Source organism: Musa acuminata, chromosome BXJ3-2 (assembly GCF_036884655.1).
Source record: "Musa acuminata AAA Group cultivar baxijiao chromosome BXJ3-2, Cavendish_Baxijiao_AAA, whole genome shotgun sequence".
Lineage (NCBI taxonomy): Eukaryota > Viridiplantae > Streptophyta > Magnoliopsida > Zingiberales > Musaceae > Musa > Musa acuminata.
In genome coordinates this window covers 6498166-6518047 of record NC_088350.1, presented here as the reverse complement: position 1 = coordinate 6518047, position 19882 = coordinate 6498166, and the positions used below count along the sequence as shown (strand labels likewise).

Sequence of the window (19882 nt, the reverse complement as noted above, 5' to 3'; positions counted from 1 at the left end):
GTTCCATCCCATAAATGAGAAAAGCCTCTGCTTATCCCCATGATAGTAATAAATGCTCTGGCTTGGCCAATTTGGTCTGTATTTGAATTATGCAATTGAAAATTGTGAGGATAGTCAAAACCTAATGCTAGAGATCCATTCTTTTTGTGGAAACACAGGAGGTTCCTGTTGTACAATGAGTTGTGATGAAGCTACTTGAACATAAAAGTATTAATTAATAGTGTCTATTCAATGACGAGAGTTATGCACATTCAGTTCTGGTATTGAAAAAGGGTGAAACAGCATATCATAAGGTGTGCAAGGTGAAACTGTGAAACCTAAAGCCGTAAAGGCCTTGTTGTCACGGACTTAGCTGGTTTTGCCTAAGTCGTGCGGCACCCTTGCGTGTCCGTCCGCAAAGGTCAGCCTCCCCGAAGCCTCCCATGTCCCTTAGGACCCACAAAAGAGAGAACGGGTTAGAGAAAACGTCTCATTCGGGATCTACAAGCAAACATCTCCGAAAACACTTAATAGACAATGCAAATTACAAACAGACTTTACAAGCTCTGAGCAGTTGCATAACAAAGGGTAAAATGGTCCATTATAGACCGAAAATCTCTCACACGTGTCCACATGACACAACCTTTATTTACAAGCCTAAAGCGGCCACTAACCTAACTAAAATGGGACTATTAAGCCTTCGGCCGTCCCTATACATGCTGTACAAAGCATGAACATACCAAAAGGCACGGACATACATAAGCATTACATCAAACATCCTGTTTCGAAGTTTGTCCGTGACATTCTCCCCCACTTATTCCTTCGACGTCCTCGTCGAAGCCTTTGTCGACACTGCAACTCCTCGCCTTTGCTGAGTCTTCAATCTTCTGCTCCAACTGCAATGCGCCTCCTGGCTCACAACTGCTCTCCACTGCTGTTTTTGAGTAGTTGAACCTTTGATCCGCCATGCTGCTTCAACTCGCCAATGACTCTGACTCTAGTGTGGGGTTGGTTGAGTTGTGTTGATCCCTGTTGGTTCCTGCGGATCCTCCAGATGAAGGAAAAGACCATCCTTACTACGCCAGTCTCAAAAATGCCTCATACTGCTTGAATTGGGTGGATGCTTGTTAGAGCTTTAACGAGCATCGTCTCGCAAACTTCTGAAGTTTTGGGTCCTTCCTCCACAAAATTTGCTCATTGGCTCTTCTTTCACTCAGTTGTCACATCCAAGTAGGTTCGCATCACTTCCGTTTTCGATTGGCTTTTTGTTAGGAAATGAAGCGGACAATCTACTTTCAGTAGCACTGATCACCGTTGGTGAGGATTTGATAACTATTGTCTTCCATTATCTTCGAAGGGTCTTTGAACTTGTGCAGAGCTCCTCTGCTGGATAGATAAGAGAATTATGGTACTCGGTTTCGCCTATTCTCTTAAGGTTTGAGAAGGCAAAGGTTACTTGACTTCGTTTGCCTCCTCGAGGTTGTACTCCATGCATCGAGCTGGTTACTAGCCTTCGCCTGCTCTTTGCTCACACTTCTAAAGCACTTGAATTGTTTGCACTCCTTGCGTTGAGTAAGTTACTGTGATTCACCTTCTCAATGCCATCGAACTTCTGGAATGCAGGAAGTTTTCGCCCCAACTTGGAGTAATTCTCTCATAGGTTTGATCGCCTTTGGGATTGTACTGTCTTCTCCATTAACCATGCCGCCTACTCCACTGAGTAGCAAAGGTACAGCACCACGTACTGTCTGCTTCGTTCCTTGGTCATGCACTCTTGTCTGACCCGAAGTTCTTCACTTTCGGCTATCATGATGAGAAGCTCGTTGACACCGGTCTTACAAAGTTCCTTGGCCTCTGCCCTTCAGCCTTGTCTCAGTACTTGGAGTTTGCCTCTGCATGCTCCATCTCCTCGGCCCCTTTCACGACCAAGCGCTCTCCCTCCATGAGAGCAAGGGATCAATGACTTTCACGGAAGTCCCGCCTCTGCGGTACCATGGCGCTGCCATGCCCATGACACTATTCTCCGTCGCCTCGCATCTACATCCCTTTTCTTCCCAATCAGTAGATATGCCTTTGTGGCACTCCTCCGAGTACACCTCCATTCTAACTGATGCTTGATTTTGGGTAGCTAAGTCCCTCTGGACTCGTCGTCGCTTCCTCGCCCCTTTCGACCCCCTGCTTCAACACCTCTGTGTTCTCCAAGCAGCTTCTTCTAGTCGATGGAAAGACAAACTGCAACTCCCATGTATGGCCTCTACCATCGCATTATAGGGTTTGCACCGATTCTGTTCTCCTTAGCTTCCTTGGTAGCAACGTTCGCTTACTCGACTTTGTCCTCTGACTTGTCGGGCTCCCTTAAGCGAATATGAGCTCTGGAGCAGTCCAACTCTCCAGTTGCTTCGATCATACCTCTGTATGATCACGTCCCTCCCATGGGACTCACTGATACTTGCATTCGAACTTTTTCCTTTGGTGGAACCCAGCCCCCATATGCTGATGACATAATTCGATGCATAATTCGATGCACGCACGGAAGACCCGCCTCTACGGTACCATGGCCTTCACTCCTTGAATCCATAGCCCTTCTTGCTGTCGTGTTGTTCTCCGAAGTGGAGCTTCCAGTAGCTCCCGATCATACCTCCGTATGATCTAGTCCCTTACGGGACTGTCATGTGTATCGCTTTGCCACGAACTGTTCCACCACGATCCGCCGCACCATGCCGCCTCCTAGTGACATCTCTATTGCATTCTGATCCTTGTGGGATGAACTCGAATTGTGAACCCTTCATGTGTGGCCTCTACCAATACATCGCAGGGTCTCTTCCACCTTCGATTTTGTTCGCTCCTTTGGCAATCGATCTTCATCCACCCACTCTTGGGTCACACCTACATGAAGCACCGCTCTAGGACAGTCCGTCGCCTAGTAGCTCCCGAAGTCCCCCGACTTCGCTGCAATTAGTGCCCCATTATCTGGATCCTGGGCCTCTGCCCCCTACCAGCACAATCTCCGCTGCGCACCGCTTCCTGCTTAGCAACTTGATTTGTAACACTATGGCATATTCTTCAAGAGTACCCGCCTCTGCGTCCTCTTGCCTCGTGCTAAGGCTTTCTGAACCCAACTTCGCCTCTGCAAATTGAGTTGCCTTAGTTCCTCCATCAAATGCTTTTCTGAGATAAGGTACATGTTCCCAGAAGCTCCCTTCGTCTTTGGCAGCATGCAAGATGAGTCCGCTCCGTCAGAATGAAGGACCCATAGAACAACATGATCCTACTCTTGCCTCTGCAAGAGTTCATGTCCTTGACCTTTGTCTAAGGAAAGCACTGTGCCTCTGCTCCATGTTCCAACTTCTATGCTGGCTCCCTTCATGCGGCTTGGGTACTTCGCCAAGTTACACCTAAGTTGCTCCGCTCCTCGTTTTTGCATTGAGTCGATGGTGGCCCTCGTGCCCACCATTCCACGGGTCAACCCTCCCTTGAGTCCGATTTCCATATCGACCCTAAGTGTGCCTTCATTTGAGTTGCTTTGGGTCGCTCCCCCCACTTGATCTCGCAATGCATCTACTAATGCATTCTCTCGAGCGAGATCATGCGATGACTCCTCGTCGCTTGCTCAGACCATTGAGCTTCGTGGAGTTGTTGTTTGTTGAGGTACTCCTCCTCAACATGTGATGTCCGTCCCACATGATTCTCCCTCTGGAGAGTCGGGACTTATCCCTCCTGGATAACTGTCCCGTTGGAGCAACATCTCTCTTCGTTTTGGAGACCACCATCCCCTTGGACTACTCCAATCCGCTGAACAAACTGTGCATTGTTCTGGCTTGCTAGATTGCGACTCCACGTCAATATAGCTCCCGCTGCACCACTCAAGGCCTAGCAACATGCTGAACTCGTTGCACCCTTCAGCCTCCTACGGACATATCCTTCACATGCCGAAGAGAAAGTTTCAATGCTCCATGGCGTCGAGTTTCGGTCGCCTTGGGAAGGCCACGAACATTCCATCGTCCGCATACAAGCCCATGCATGAGTACCAAATTCTTCGAGCTAGCAATTCCTCTCACCTCTGTGGGCTTTGCATAACTCTTTTGATCGTTGAGCAACTCATTCCACCTTGCATGGTCTCATCCTTTACCAAGCGCCTCGCTTGCCTTGTGCACCATCAAGTATAGTTGTCAACGTTGAGCCATAGCTCAAACTCAGCCATCCCAACCTTTGTGCGCTCCGCATTCTTCCAAGCTTGCCTGTTCTCGTGGTGCCTCTTACGCGAAGGGTTGGCCATTCCGCTGAATGCCAATGTCAGATGCCCGCTCCCCCGAGCGACTCTTTTTCCCTACATCTCCATGCTCGTTTTCCCCCCAAATGGTCGCGCGTGTGCTGACTGTCCTCAACGCAGCCCCGCTAGGTCCCCCACGTTTGCATGCTAAGTGTTTCTATATGTGCTTGTCCCGCTCTGATACCATCTGTCACGGACTTAGCTGGTTTTGCCTAAGTCGTGCGGTACCCTTGCGTGTCCGTCCGCAAATGTCAGCCTCCCCGAAGCCTCCCATGTCCCTTAGGACCCACAAAAGAGAGAACGGGTTAGAGAAAACGCCTCATTTGGGATCCACAAGCAAACATCTCCGAAAACACTTAATAGACAATGCAAATTACAAACAGATTTTACAAGCTCTGAACAGTTGCACAACAAAGGATAAAATGGTCTATTATAGACCGAAAATCTCTCATACGTGTCCACATGACAATCTTTATTTACAAGCCTAAAGCGGCCACCAACCTAACTAAAATGAGACTATCAAGCCTTCGGCCGTCCCTCTACATGCTGTACAAAGTATGAACATACCAAAAGACACGAACATACATAAGCATTATATCAAACATCCTGTTTCGAAGTTTGTCTGTGACATTGTGGCAGTAGGCAGTAATGGTTTAGCTAGTATATAATTCATATTCAACATATAATACCATATACCAATCTAGGAAAAACTATGGTCTGAATAAATAATTAAGATAAAATGATCAACTAGACCTGGACAGTAGTCGGTTGAGCAATAACTCCGCTATTGTCGTTGTCCATGGTCTAGGATACTTGTACTTATGTACAGTATTGCATGAATCTGATTTCAATTGAATAATGTGATTATGTTGTACAAATTTATGATAAAGAAAATGCTAAAAGCAAGTTTTGCAAAAGCAGAAAAAATTAAAACTATCCACATGTTTTACAGAGAAGATGTAGACTTGTTTGCTGTAATGGAGGATAAGGGATTGATCTTTTGTGAGTAGCTTACATAGGGCGACATGTTGCAATGAGAAAATGCCATTTATGGACTGTCATACATGACAGGCACAACGAAATATGTGAGAAGAATATGCACAAGAAGCAAACTATTTGCAATTTCCAACTCAAGATTATACAAATTACAGTAGCTTCTCATATCTCATACTTTTAACAAATTAACAAATGAAAGAGAATACTGTAGTTCAGTAACAATATCAAAAGTAGTTTAGAATAAAGAAGAATACACGAGAAAAGAAGGGAGATGAGGGATAAATAGAAAAAAAGAAGGCTTTTGGCTGACAAAACAAACATGCCTCCCACACTGTTCCAACAAAAAAGGAAAAGGATGCTCCTAATCCAGTAGATATTGAGTTCTCAGGGCATTGTTTCTGTTCAAACAAGTTAGTTTCTGATTGCTGTCATCCATCTTTTCTTGCCTTCTATCTGATTATTGCTTCAGATGCCCTTCTTGTTATGGCGTCATTCTTCATGTTCAAATTTTGATGCAGAACCCTGCTAAGAATTTAAAATTTTCTAATAATTTGTGATTTCTTACCTTGGATGTTTTCCTTTGGCCATATATTTATTCATGGTGGTGTTTAGCGTAGTAATAACTATTGAGACATACTAAACTGATATGGGTAAAATATTCTGTGTTTGGTGTGTTTAATTTTGAAATTTCTTCCTTGTAATGACTAGAAAATGCAGCACTTTCTCAATGACGTGGCTTATTTCCAGCTACACTTTTATTCAGGCTCTTAAAAAAAATCTAGAAAAGCATCATTTTTTATGTGTATCTCTGATTCTATATTGACATTCTCAGCCAGAATATCATTTATCTCTTTACCAATTTCTGAATGTCTGCCATCTCTACCTTTTCCCAGAACCAGTTTTTCATATCAGGTCTCTCAGGAGATGTCATAATAAGGAATCGTGTATTGGAAGCACTGTGTCAACGTATTATGAGAGCTGAGAAAGAAAAGAAGTGTTTCAGGGTTATTATTATCATACCCTTGTTACCTGGGTTTCAGGTACTGTGCACTAACAGGATATTTGTTTTCCTTTTTCTCTTTCTTTTTCCTTAGTTCTTTACCTGAGAACCTTCATAACAGGGTGGCATTGATGATGGTGGTGCTGCATCTGTGAGGGCAATAATGCATTGGCAATATCGAACCATTTGTAGAGGACCAAATTCAATATTGCAGAATCTTTATGACATAATGGGTCCTAAAGTACATGAGTTCATTTCATTTTATGGCCTTCGATCATATGGAAGGCTTTGTGATGGAGGTCATCTGGTTACCAATCAGGTAGCTCCCTTGTACAAAAAAATTCTCACTTGGACCTATAATAAGCTTCTTTTCTTACTAACACAATATACAAAATGCTCTTGCATTTCATATGTGTTACCTTATAGTTTCATTTAAAGATTCACAATTTTCATATTATCATAGTCATGGATTGACGTGCCATGCTGACTGATGGTATCAGTCCATGGGCGGATTCGTACATATCGGTCGGTACCAGCATTCTTTATGTTGGTACATTTGTATGTACTAGTTTTTGGAAAAAAATAAAAAAATGACTGGAAATTATAAAAAACCATCTTTTATTTTTTTAAACTAATTTAATAGTTTTTTTTTTTTGCATTTATGTCTGAATAGAGTGTATATGAGGCATAAATGAATAGGAATTTTAGACTCTTAAGGATGAGAAAGTGAATTTTACTCATCTCTTGCTCACTGTCCCAATCCATTCTATTGGATAGTCTCTCAATTTTTATGAGTATTATAGCAACATAACAATAATTATAAAGAAAGTAATATTAGAAAAATCACTATAATAAAATGCTCCTTCAGACTGGAATAGGACTGTTGTAGGTTCTTTTTTACTCCTAGTGGATTTATTTAGCATAGATCTACATTCTGCCTAGACCAATATGTACTGAGCGTTATGTGTGATACCGACAACAGATTAGGTCATAGACCGCTTTGAACTGGGTGGTTCAACAGAAGCCCAAATTCAAGACAAATGTTGGAAGCAAAGATCCAATAGAAAATTTTTTCAAAATTAGGTAAATTAGGTAACCTTATTTCTTAGCTTAATAATTTGATTCTTTGTGTATCAAGCCCCAATATAATTGTAAATCAAAGATGAATCTTATTTCTTAGCTTAATAGGTAGGATTAAGAAGTAGTTGAAATATCATATCGTGTCAACTAGGCGTATCAGTCCCTAGTTGATTGGTATGTACCGACCAGTATACATTGGCATAAATCGATAAAAATGCCAAAAAATGGTCTGAAATAAAAAATATATATTTTAGGATTTTTTCTCCTAATTTCTTTATATATAAGTTAAATTTAAATAAGAATAAAAAGGTGTCTAAGCCATAAATGATTATAATTCTAGGTTATATGGATGAAAAATTGAATTTATCTTTTCGGTCCTTCGTTGAAGAAAGTTGCTTTCATTAATCTTGTGGATAACATACAAAGAAAAAAGTTGAGTTGAGATATTAGATTAGATGTTGAAACTTAAATATTTGAGCAAAATAAACCATAAAAATAACATTAATATATATCATCTTCTACCATCAAATTGAATGATGTGACTCATCGGCCGATGGATATAGATCCTTGATCCTATGAATTTGTATGTTGATATGATAGATTTGTTAGACCCAATCTTCGAATTTTAGAATTGTTCCCACGACAAATTATATTGAAAACATATATTATTGATGTATCAATGTTATAACCACCATTGTCCATCATTATTAATAACATTTATCCGAGGAGCCTTCTTAGGCAAGTATGATTGTGGCATTTAGGCCTATAGAGGTTGGAGTATATTGGAACTTCGGCTATCATCACTTAGAATGATTAGACCTGAAAAAACTGATCATCACTATATATCTGGTGGTAATAAGATCCTCTAGTGGTTATGAATACGATGAACTCCTATCGGTGTCATCATTGTATAGGTTTTGTCGCATCAGCTTAAAGTGGTCAACTGCCTTCCCCTCTCCCGACCAAAAACGAGATGTGCTGATCCACGAGTTTCATAAAAATCTTGGGTGGCATGCGTAAAGTCATGTTCTTCCATCCATACCACACATTGAGGCTGAGTAGTCAGAACAATATAATAAGTTATCTCTAGTTGCTTTAATTTGGTCTAAATCAAAATAAAGACCCTAATTAGCTTTAGTTAACCTTAATCCACCACAACTATCATAATCAAGCAATAATAACCATGTTGTGATTAGGTCTAAATTATACCTAAGGATCCTTAATTGGGTCCAAAACTAAGAAAATGAGATTAATTAGCTCTAATTAGACTTTAATCAGATTAAATACAAGAAAAAAAATTAGTTAATTAATAAATTCATAATTAAACTAACAATTGAAATATCGTACCATACCAGTGTTTCGAGGTTTGTTCGGTATGGTACGGCACCGTGTACCGAGCGGTACACCCAATTTAGGCATAAAATCCTTCGAAATACCTAAAAATAAAAAAAAAAGTTAGGATAGGGTTTTTAAGTTTAGTAATAGTATAAGTTTAGCAAAATCAATGTAAATTAGGTAAGAATAGTATCACCTCTTTTTCGGACTTTGAGGAATAGTCTTGTGCAAGGTTCGTATTTCAATCTATTATGGATTGTCCTTCTGTTAATATTGAAATATCTACAGAAAAATCATTTGAATTGTTAGACTATTTTGTTACAATATAAACTCTAAAATTCAAATGAATTAAATAATCACATATTTAAATATACTTGATTGTTGATTCTTCCACCAAAACGAACAACGGGCCTTCACGGGTAGTAGATCGGGGTCCTCGATCCTATACATCTGCATATCAATATGATATGTTTGTTGGATCCAATTATGAAATTGATCCCATGACATAGTGTATTGATATACCATATGCCATTGGTGCATCAATGTGGTGATGATCATAGGTTGATCGTTATGAATCATATTTGTTCGAGGTAGCTCCTGAGGCATATATTGGTGAATGTTAGAGCTTATATTTTCGCTACTGATCTATTGCTCTATATCATACTATTGCTTGGAGAAGTATAACCAACTATCATCATACTGCTGTTGGTCGTATGATTCTCCATAATACGACGACTGTGAATACGATGAGCTTCGTTCTGTGTTTACATCATGTGTAGGCTCTGTCGCATCTGCTCTAATTCATCTATTGCCTTCCCCTTCCTCTTCTACGCATAAACTTGACCAGTACCTTGTCGAGTTCCATGATCTGAATCTTGGGTGGCATGTGTAAAATATTGCTCCTCGGTCCATGCACCACCTTCAAGTTGTGTAGACGAGACCAACGATTGCCCGACATTGCCACCATCATTCGTCGAGGCACTGCTGTCCGTGTTGCTATCATATCTCTGAATCGAGCGAGTTGTTGAATGCGATTGTGAAGGTGTCTTGTCGCCCAACTTGATTCTTTCCAACGATGCGATTGATGCTACTACCTTCCCCTTTGCCTTTACACGCTGGGTGGACGACTGTGACCGTTGGGTGCCTGTAGTTCCTTGAGCACCAACTCGGTATGTACCGGTCTAATAGATCACCAAAATGGGTCCGGTAGCCAAAACAGTGATCTTTGTAATAACAATAGTCTAAAAGTTTACATGCTTGTTTAGGTACTTATTCCACAGGTCTCATGACTTGTGCAATTCTGAACTTATTAAATTAGGATTTGCACATCATTGGTTTGAATCATGCAGCAGTGGACTGCACGTGTAAGATCATTTAATTTTTGCTATAATTTGGCCTGACTCAAGCATTATAGTTGTTGATTATTCTGCAAAAAATGTGAATGGTTTGTAGTAAGTTGTCCATTTCATAGTATGGGAGTACGTAGTTGGGGTTTGAACCTTAAAGTTTGAACTACAATCATCTAGCAGCATCAGGTAAAATTGTTGTTTCAGCTGTTATTGATCTGCATTATCTTTCTTGAATGACATCCTTGGTCAATTGTGGATATGCTGCTACTCAATTTTTTATTGAAAAGTACCTACTTAAGGAATCTTTGTGTTTTGTACATTTTATTTTTCCCCATTCTGTAACAGATCATGACTTAAGATTTCCTGTTAATAGCATTTGCTTCTCTCAGATATATGTGCACAGCAAGTTGATGATAGTTGATGATCGGGTGGCATTGGTTGGTTCAGCTAATATAAATGATAGAAGCTTGTTAGGATCTAGAGATTCTGAGGTATGATCCTATCTTTTTATTTGGTTTTCTGCATTTAAGAAATATATCTAGTCAATAAAAATTGGTAGAGAATACTTGTACTACCTAAATTGTTGTAATTCTGTAACTTCATTGAAGACTTGCTTCAAGATCACTTGTCTGTTTATATCAACATTGTCCATACGCTTGAGGAATTTTATTTTATTCTGTTGTATGGTAAATCATTTCATTTTTAATGTAAAGCAGAAAGCACTTCTACATGCATAATTGTTCAGTATTCTGTAGCATTCTAATTATTGTACATAACTACATTGGGTCCTTTCCTTAGTAAGTAATTGGATGACTAAATTAGCCTTCATTTCTTATATAGCTAAACTTGTCCAAGTAGACTTGTTTCTGGAGTGATGCAAGGAAACATGACTTGGAAAATTTTCTATAAATGTAGTTATTTTCTTGAACTTCCCATTGCTCTTATTGGTGGTCAGGGTTTTTAATTTTGAATAATACTACCTGGTACAAGCGGTACATACTAGTCCGATAGCATACCGGTACGCGAACCACCCGCTACCGGGCGGAATGCTCAATAACGCCCCGTATCGGATGATACGGGCGATAACAAATCGATCGTTATCACTTGGCACAACTTGGTAACAAATCGATCATTACTGTTCGGCGCAGCTCGATAACGGTCAAAATTAATCGTTACCGATCTATAACAGTACTCCAACAGTCAAAATGACCATTAGAGCTCTTTCTTATAGGTTTTTAAACTCATATTCTCCTCTATTTCACTCCATTTCACTCTCACACTTTCTTCAACTACCTCAAACTCATTTTTTCTTATATTTGCACTTTCCTAAACTCTACAAAGCGACGATTTGTGAATTGAATCGAGGCTAATTTGAGAAGATTAAGAGAAAGAACTTTTAATCAAGAGATATGTATTTTACTCATGGACCGAGGTGCAATATTTTATACATGCCACTCAAGATTCTGATTATAGAACTTGACAAAGTATTGGTCAAGTTTATGCATTGAAGAGGAAGGGGAAGGGAAAGACAGTGGATGAATTTGAGCAGATATGACAGAGCCTTCATGATGTAGAGAATCATCGTATTCATAGCCATCGTATTATAAAGAATAATCGGCCAATAGTAGTACGGTGATAGTTGGTTATACTTCTCTGAGCAACAGTATGATACAGAGCAACAGATCAGTAGCGAAAGTAGAAGCATTAACATTCACCAATATATACCTCAAGAGCCGCCTCAGACAAATGCGATCCATGATGATCAACCTACGATCATCACCACATTGATGCACCAATGGCATACGATATATCAATACACTATGTCGTAGGATCAATTTCATGATTGGGTCAATAAATTATGTCGTGGGATCAATTTCATGATTGGGTCCAACAAACATATCATGTTGATATGCAGATATATAGGACCATGGACCCCGATCCACCACCCGTGGAGGCGTTCATTTTGGTGGTAGAAACAACAATCAGGTATATCTACATATGTGATTATTTAATTCATTTGAATTTAAAGTTTATAGTGTAACAAAATAATCTAACAATTCAAATAATTTTTTATAAATATTTTAATATTTACAAAAGGACAATCCGTAACAGATTGAAATACGAACCTTGCACAAGGCTATTCCTCAAAGTCCGAAATGGATGTGATACTATTCTTATCTAATTTAGATTGATTTTATTAAATTATACTATTACTATATTTATTTCTAACTTAAAAACTCTATCATAACTTTTTATTTATTTTAAGGTATTTTCGGAGGATTTTATGCCTAAATTAGGTGTATCGCTCGGTACGCCCTAGCATACCATTCTATCACGGACAAAACTATAAACAGGGTGTTTAATGTAATGCTCATATATGTCTGTGTCTTTTGGTTTGTTCATGCTTTGCACAGCATGTAGAGGGACGGTCGAAGGCTTAATAGCCCCATTTTAGTTGGGTTTGGTGGCCGTTTTAGGTTTGTAAATAAAGGTTGTGTCATGTGGACACTTATGATAGATGTTCGGTCTGTAGTGGACCGTTTTGAATCCTTTGTTGTGCGACCGTTCAGAGCTTGTGTAGTCTGTTTGTAATTTGCATTGATTATGATGTGTTTCCTGAAATGATTGTTTGTGGATCCCAAGTGAGGCGCTTTCTCTAACCCGTTTTCTTTTTTATAGTTCCTAAGCGACCATAGGAGGTTTCGGGGAGGATGACCTTTGCGGACGGATACGCAAGGGTGCCGCACGACTTAGGCAAAACTATCTAAGTCCATGACAGATGATGTCAGAGCGGGACAAGCACTCATAGAAACACTTATCATGCAAACGTGGGGGACCTAGCGGGGCTGCGTTGACGGCAGCCAGTATGCGCGACCGTTTGGGGGAAAGCGGGTATGGAGATATAGGAAAAAGGAGTCGCTCAAAGGAGCGGGCATCTGAGATTAGTATTCAGAGGAATGACCGACCCTTCACGTAAGAGGCACCATGAGGACAAGTAAGCTGAGAAGAATATATAGCGTACAAAGTTGGGATGGCTAAGTTTGAGCCACGACTCAACGTTGGCAACCATACTTGATGGTGCTCAAGGCAAGCGAGGCGCTTGGTAAAGAATGAGACCGTGTAAGGTGGAATGGGTTGTTCAGCGACCAAAAAAGTTGTGCAAAGCTTACAGAGGTAAGGGGAATTGCTAACTCGAAGAATTCGGTACTCATGCAAAGGCTTGTATACGAACGATGGAGTGTTCGTGGCCATCCCAAGGCAACCAAAACTCGGTGCCATGGAGCATTGAAACTTTCTCTTCAGCATGAGAAGGATACCTCCGTAGAAGGTTGAAGTGTGCAGCAAGTTCAGCATGTTGCTAGGCCTTGAGGGGTGCAGCGGGGGCTGTAGTGATGTGGTGTCGCAATCTAGCAAGTGTGTTTGCGGAAGATGGAACAATGCACAGTTTGTTCAGCAAGACAGAGTAGTCCAAGGGGATGGTGGTCTTCGAAACTTTCAGAGAGAGGGAAACGAAGAGAGAAGTTGCTCCAACAGGACAGATATCCAGGAGGGATAAGTCTTTGGGCTCTTCAGAGGGAGAACCATGTGCAACGAACCGCACATGTTGAGGAGTACCTCAAAACAACTTCATAAAGCTCAACGGACCAAGCGAGTAGCGAGGAGTCATCGCATGATCTCGCTTGAGATAATGCATTGCGAGATCAAGTGGGGGAGCGACCCAAGGCAATACAAGATGAAGGTACACTTAGAGTCGATATGGAGATCAGACTCGATGGAGGGCTGACTCGTGGAATGGTGGGCGTGAGGACCATCATCAACTCAATGCAAATCGAGGAGCGTAGCAACTTGGGTGTAACTTGACGAAGTACCCAAGCCGCATGAAGGGAGTCAACAGAGAAGATGAAATATGGAGCGGAGGCACAGAGCTTTCCTCAGATAGAGGTCAAGGACATGAACTCTTACAGAGGCAAGAGTAAGATCATGTCGTTTCATGGGTCCTTCATTTTAATGGAGTAGACTCATCTTGCATGGTGCCAAAGACGAATGAAGCTTTTGGGCACATGCACCTTATCTCGGAGAGGCATTTGATGGAGGAACTAAGATGACTCAACTTGCGAAGGCGAAGTTAGGTTCAGAAGGCCTTAGCATGAGGCAAGAGGATGCGGAGATGGATACTCTTGAAGAATATACCACAGTGTTACCATTTAAGTTGCCATGAAGGGAGCGATGCGCAGCGGAGATTGAGCTGGTAGGGACAGAGGCCCAAGATCCGGACAATGATGCACTAATTTCAGCGAAGTCGGTGGACTTAGGGAGCTACTAGGTGATGAACTGTCCTAGAGCGGTGTTTCGTTTACGTGTGACTTGAGAGCGGGTGGACGAAGGTAGATTGCTAAATGAGTGAACACAATTGATGGTGGAAGAGGCCCTACGATGTGTTGGCAAAGGCCACACATAGAGGGATCACAATCTGAGTTTATCCCATAAGGATTAGAATGCAATGGAGATGTCACCAAGAGGCGACATGGTGTAACGGATCGTGGTGGAACAGTTCGTGGCAATGTGATACACACGAATCTAGTCTCGTGAGGGACTATATCATACGGAGGTATGATTGGGAGCTCCTGGGAGTTGCACTTCAGTGAACAACACGATGGCAAGAAGGGCTATGAATTCAAGGAGTGAAAGCCATAGTACCATAGAGGTGGGTCTTCCATGCATGCATCGAATTTTGCATTGGATGAAAGCCTTGGTCATCAACATATGAGGGTTGTGTACCACCGAGAGAAAAGTTTGAATGCAAGTGCTAGTGAGTCCCATGGGAGGACTTGATCATGCAGAGGTATGATCAGAGCGGCTGGAGAGTTGGACTGCTCCAGAGCCCATATTCGCTTAAGGGAGCCCGACAAGTCAGAGGACAAGGCCGAGTAAGTGAACGTTACTAACAAGGAAGCTAAGAAGAATAGAATCGGTGCGAACCATACAACATGATGGCAAAGGCTATGCATGGGAGTTGTAATTTGTCTTTCCATCGACCAAAGGGGAATTGCTTGGAGAACATAGAGGTGTTGAAGTAGGGGGTCGAAAGGGACGAGGAAGCGACAACGAGTCCAGATGGACTTAGCTACCCAAAACCAAGTATCGGTTAGAATGAAGGTGGACTCGGAGGAGTGCCATAGAGACAGATCTACCGATCGCGAAGAAAGGGATGCAGATGCGAAGCGACGGATGGTAAGGCCATGGGCATGGCAACACTATGGTACCATAAAGGCAGGACTTTTGTGAAGTTATCGATCCCTTGCTCTCATGGAGGTAAAGCGTTTGGTCGTGAAAAGGGTCGAGGAGATGGAGAATGTAGACCGGTGTTAACAAGCTTCTCATCAAGATAGTCGAAAGTGGAGGACTTTGGGTTGATGCAAGAGTGTACGACCAAGGAACGAAGCAGGCAGTATGCGGTGTTGTACCTTTGCTACTCAATGGAGTAGGCGGCTGGGTTGATGGAGAAGACGGTATAATCTCAGAGGCGACTAAAACTATTAGAGACTTATTCCAAGTTGGGGTGAAAACTTCCTGCATTCCAGAAGTTCGATTGCATTGGGAAAGTGAATCATAGTAACTAACTCAACGCAAGCAGTGCAAACACTTTAAGTGCTTCGGAAGTGTGAGCATAAAGCAAGCTAAGGCCAGTAACCAGCTCGATGCATGGAGTATAACCCTCGAGGAGGCAAGCGAAATCAAAGTAACCTTTGCCTTCTCAACTCTTAAGAGAATGGGCGAAACCGAGTACCCCAATTCTCTTATTATATATATCAAGTAAAAGAGCTATGCACATGTTTAAAGACCCTTCGAAGAAATCAAATGAAAGACAATAGTTGTCAAATCCTCACCAATGGTGATCAGTGCTACTGAGAGTAGATTATCCGCTTCATTTCCCAACAGAATGTCAATCGAAAGCGAAAGTGATACGAACATACTTGGAAGTGACAACTAAGTAAAAGAAGAGTCGATGGGCAAATTTTATGGAGTAAGGACCCAAAAATTTCAAAAGTTTACGAGGCGATGCTCGTTAAAGCTCCAAAAGCATCCACCCAGTTCAAGCAGGATGAGACATTTGAGAGACTGGTGCATAGTAAGAATTGTTTTTTCCTTCATTTGAAAGATCCGCAGGAACCAACAAGGATTAATACAACTCAGCCAACCCCGCACTAGAGTCAGAGTCATTGGCGAGTTGAAACAGTATGGTAGATCAACAGTTCGACTACTCAACAACAGCGGCGGAGAGCAGTTGGGAGCCAGGAGGCGCATTGTAGGTGGAGCAAAAGATTGAAGACTCAGCGAAGGTGAGGAGTTGCAGCGTTGGCAAAGACTTTGACGAGGACATCGAAGGAATAAGTGGGGGAGAATGTCACGGACAAAACTGTAAATAGGGTGTTTAATGTAATGCTCATGTATGTCCGTGTCTTTTGGTTTATTCATGCTTTCCACAGCATGTAGAGGGAAGGTCGAAGGCTTAATAGCCCCATTTAGTTGGGTTTGGTGGTCGTTTTAGGCTTTTAAATAAAGTTTGTATCATGTGGACGCTTTGAGAGATGTTCGGTCTATAGTGGACCATTTTGGATCTTTTATTGTGCGAGCGTTCAGAGCTTGTGAAGTTTGTTTCTAATTTGCATTGGTTATGAAGTGTTTCCTGAAATGATTGTTTGTGGATCCCAAATGAGACGCTTTCTCTAATCCGTTTTCTCTTTTGTAGGTCCTAAGGGACCATAGGAGGTTTCGGGGAGGTTGACCTTTACGGACGGACACGCAAGGGTGCCACACGACTTAGGCAAAATCAGATAAGTCCGTGATAACTCGGTATATAGTATCGTACCGTACTGAGCGAAGTTCAAAACTCCGGTACGATACAAAATTTCAATCCTTGTTAGTGGCAATAGTAAATTATCTAGAAAGTTGTGGGAAAATAGATATTGTACTTCTCATCAGTTTTTTTAACTCTACCTTTAATGTTATGCCATAGACAAGTATGCTTAAATTCAATCTTTAAGGATGACAATTCTGAAAACTTCAGAAGTTGTCTTCGAGGAGACATCAAAGTGGTCAAAGTGCAGTGTGCGCACTTACAAGGTCAGGAATTTGAGATCTGCTGGAGGCACCAATCACACATATTATGTAATAGTTGGAAGGAGTAAAATTTTTGGAGAAAAATTCAAATGTTGCTGGAATTTGTCAAAGTTATTTGAGCCTGGGCCATCTTCTTTTAGCTTATTCGTTTCTTGGCAGACATTTTACTTTTGTATTGTGTTGCCTATTTACCAAAGCTTTATATTTCATTTCCTGCTCCAATTGATGTGCTTGTTAAAGGTAAAGGATTTGTTGAATCATATATGAACGGAAATCCGTGGAAAGCTGGAAAATTTTCTTTGAGCCTCAGTTATCTGCTTTTAGTTTATTGATTTCTTTCCAGGCAAAAGTTTTATTTTTATATTATTTTGCCTATTTAACAATGCTTTGTAATTCCTTTTAATGGTGGCATGTGTTGCTTGCTCAGATTGGTGTTCTTATCGAAGATAAAGAATTTGTTGAATCATATATGAATGGAAATCCATGGAAAGCTGGAAAATTTTCTCTTAGTCTTCGCCTCTCACTATGGCAAGAACACCTGGGTCTTCGTGCTGAAGAGGTTTGTTAACTTTGTATACTATTCAAAAGATTGTCTTTTTATTTTTATTTTTAGTAAGTTCACCAGGTTTCAAGAACTCTAGTAGCATTCTGTGACTAGTGTTATGGTGAAACCGTATCTTGGGTGTTCCTTTTGGATACCCAAATACATCTAAAGATTCACAGATATCCTTCAATGATCTCTTCTTCAGTTTTTGTATGTCACATGGAAAATTTGTCTGTTTGAAGGCAACTTGCTAAGATGGATCCTTCACTGACAGTGATGCATTATATCACAGTTACAAAAATGTGTTTGACCTTGAATAATGCTTAAAAGCTTATTGGATTTTCTCATGTTTTACTTGTAATCTCATTATTTGGTTCATACAGATAAGTCAGATCAGGGATCCTGTCACCAATGCAACATATAGGGACATCTGGACGGCAACTGCTAAGGTGAGGAAACTGAAACCTTTAGGAAACAACTAATTTTCTTGTGGCAGTTCAATCCATTGTTTTCCTTTGAACATTGTGACTACTTTGGCTCGTCATCCAGAAGTCTTGTCATTCCATGATTGGTCACCTTATGTAATATATTATTTTCTACCAGCACTAGATATTACCAAGTATTTATTTATAGACCACCATTGACTATATCCTAAACACATTAGACTAGAAAGAAATAGGACTGATTGCCTTTGGATGAACTCCTGATAGGATTAGTAATGGGGTCGATCCTAGATCCTAATTCCTCTCGAAGTCATAGGGTTACAGGCCCTATGTGGCAACCAGGGAAGATCATGGTACCCCTATCACTTTCTTCAATATGGTTCCTGGTTCGATCAGGTTTTGGGGTTGGACCAGGCTATGTTTCTTCTGGATTGCCTTGTTATAATAGACAAGCGATCAGGGACGATCAAACTTAGTCCAAGTCCTACTCCAATTTAGCTCAAACTTAGTTCGAGTCAGGTTCGGCCAAACTCAAGCTCAAAGCTCAGGTATGACCAGCTCAAAGACTCAACCCAGCCCAATCCGAGTTGGGCTCGAATTAGAAGTAGAGTTGGACTCCGATTAGCAGTCCTCTAGGCAGCCAAAGATCACCAGAAACGAACAGCGCCAGCCAGTCCTAGAAGGAGAGAAAGCCCTTGACCAGCAGGAGTCACAACAAAGAAGGGAGCAGCTGGCCCTTAAAGAGGAGAGAAAGCTAGAGGCGACAGCAAACTGCAGCCTCAAGAAGTTAGCGCTTATCCACAAGAAGTCGGAGCTTTATCGCTCAAGAAGTCCGTTCATAGATTCGTGTTTAAGTACTCTTTTTCAAGAAAAAATCTAGATTGTTTTGCCTTTGTTCTCTTCTTTCAGTACCTTTATTGAGTCTCCCTCAAAGCATTAAATCCACCTGAAGGAAGGATCAAAATCATCAAGTCCTTTCCCAAAACATATCAGGTGGTATTAGAACATCTATCCTCACCTAGGATGGTTACCATGAGGAAAGGATATAAAGATTAGGGGAAGAACTTCAGGAGTTTAGGAGTTTTAACCTTGATCGCCAATGAAAAGAGCCGATGACATGATGGCCTGAATTACTCCAGTAGCATCGTCGAATCTTGTTACCCAAGTCGCAGTGCTCATGCAAAAGGTGGAGAACGTGATGGATTCGATCTGATCTCAAGCCAACACGGCAGTGAAAAATGATGGAGATAAGCGTGCTAGAACAAAGGAGGAGCTATCTTCGTTGACAAACAAAATCAGTTCACTAAAATGCACCGTGATGATGATGATGCTGCAAAACCAGTGGTGAAGGCGAAGGTTCCGACCTTTCCAAGTTGAGGTATGGATTGATTTCCCCTCCTACGACTGCTTTATCAATGCAGAGATGTTAAATGTGCGGCTTGATCAACCTGACACCTACATATAGTAGCAAAGACAAAGTCATGCTCATGCGAGTCAAGTTGATCAGCCATGCTCTAGTAGAGTGGAACGTCTACTTGTGATCCTATGGCAACAAAGAGATTACATAAGGGCAATTTAAAAGACTCACTCGACAAGAACTCTATCTGATGGGCTACCTCGAAATCGATGGAAAAGATGGCATAGCGTGCATAAGGACAAGACCAATAGTGCAAACTACACCATTGAGTTTTAAAAACAACCGTTGGCACTCAGAATTTCCTTCAACAACCACTCGACGGTGATGAAGTTTACTGTTGATTTGCA

At 41.3% G+C, this 19882-nt stretch overlaps 1 protein-coding gene across 7 annotated transcripts in view; it reads left to right on the top strand.

Annotated features, from left to right (window-relative positions):
• Positions 1-19882, top strand: part of LOC135585258 (phospholipase D zeta 1-like) — an 84441-nt gene that overhangs the window by 59690 nt on the left and 4869 nt on the right. For 3 of the 7 annotated variants that reach the window (XM_065140417.1, XM_065140419.1, XM_065140422.1), the window contains 5 exons: positions 6139-6285; positions 6367-6564; positions 10399-10500; positions 17559-17690; positions 18059-18124. In XM_065140417.1, the coding sequence (XP_064996489.1) occupies positions 6139-6285; positions 6367-6564; positions 10399-10500; positions 17559-17690; positions 18059-18124 (645 nt within the window). Of the gene's footprint in view, positions 1-6138; positions 6286-6366; positions 6565-10382; positions 10501-16760; positions 16906-17558; positions 17691-18058; positions 18125-19882 lie in introns of those variants that run through there. The other 4 variants (XR_010494600.1, XR_010494601.1, XM_065140421.1 and 1 more) reach the window with 4 other exon arrangements.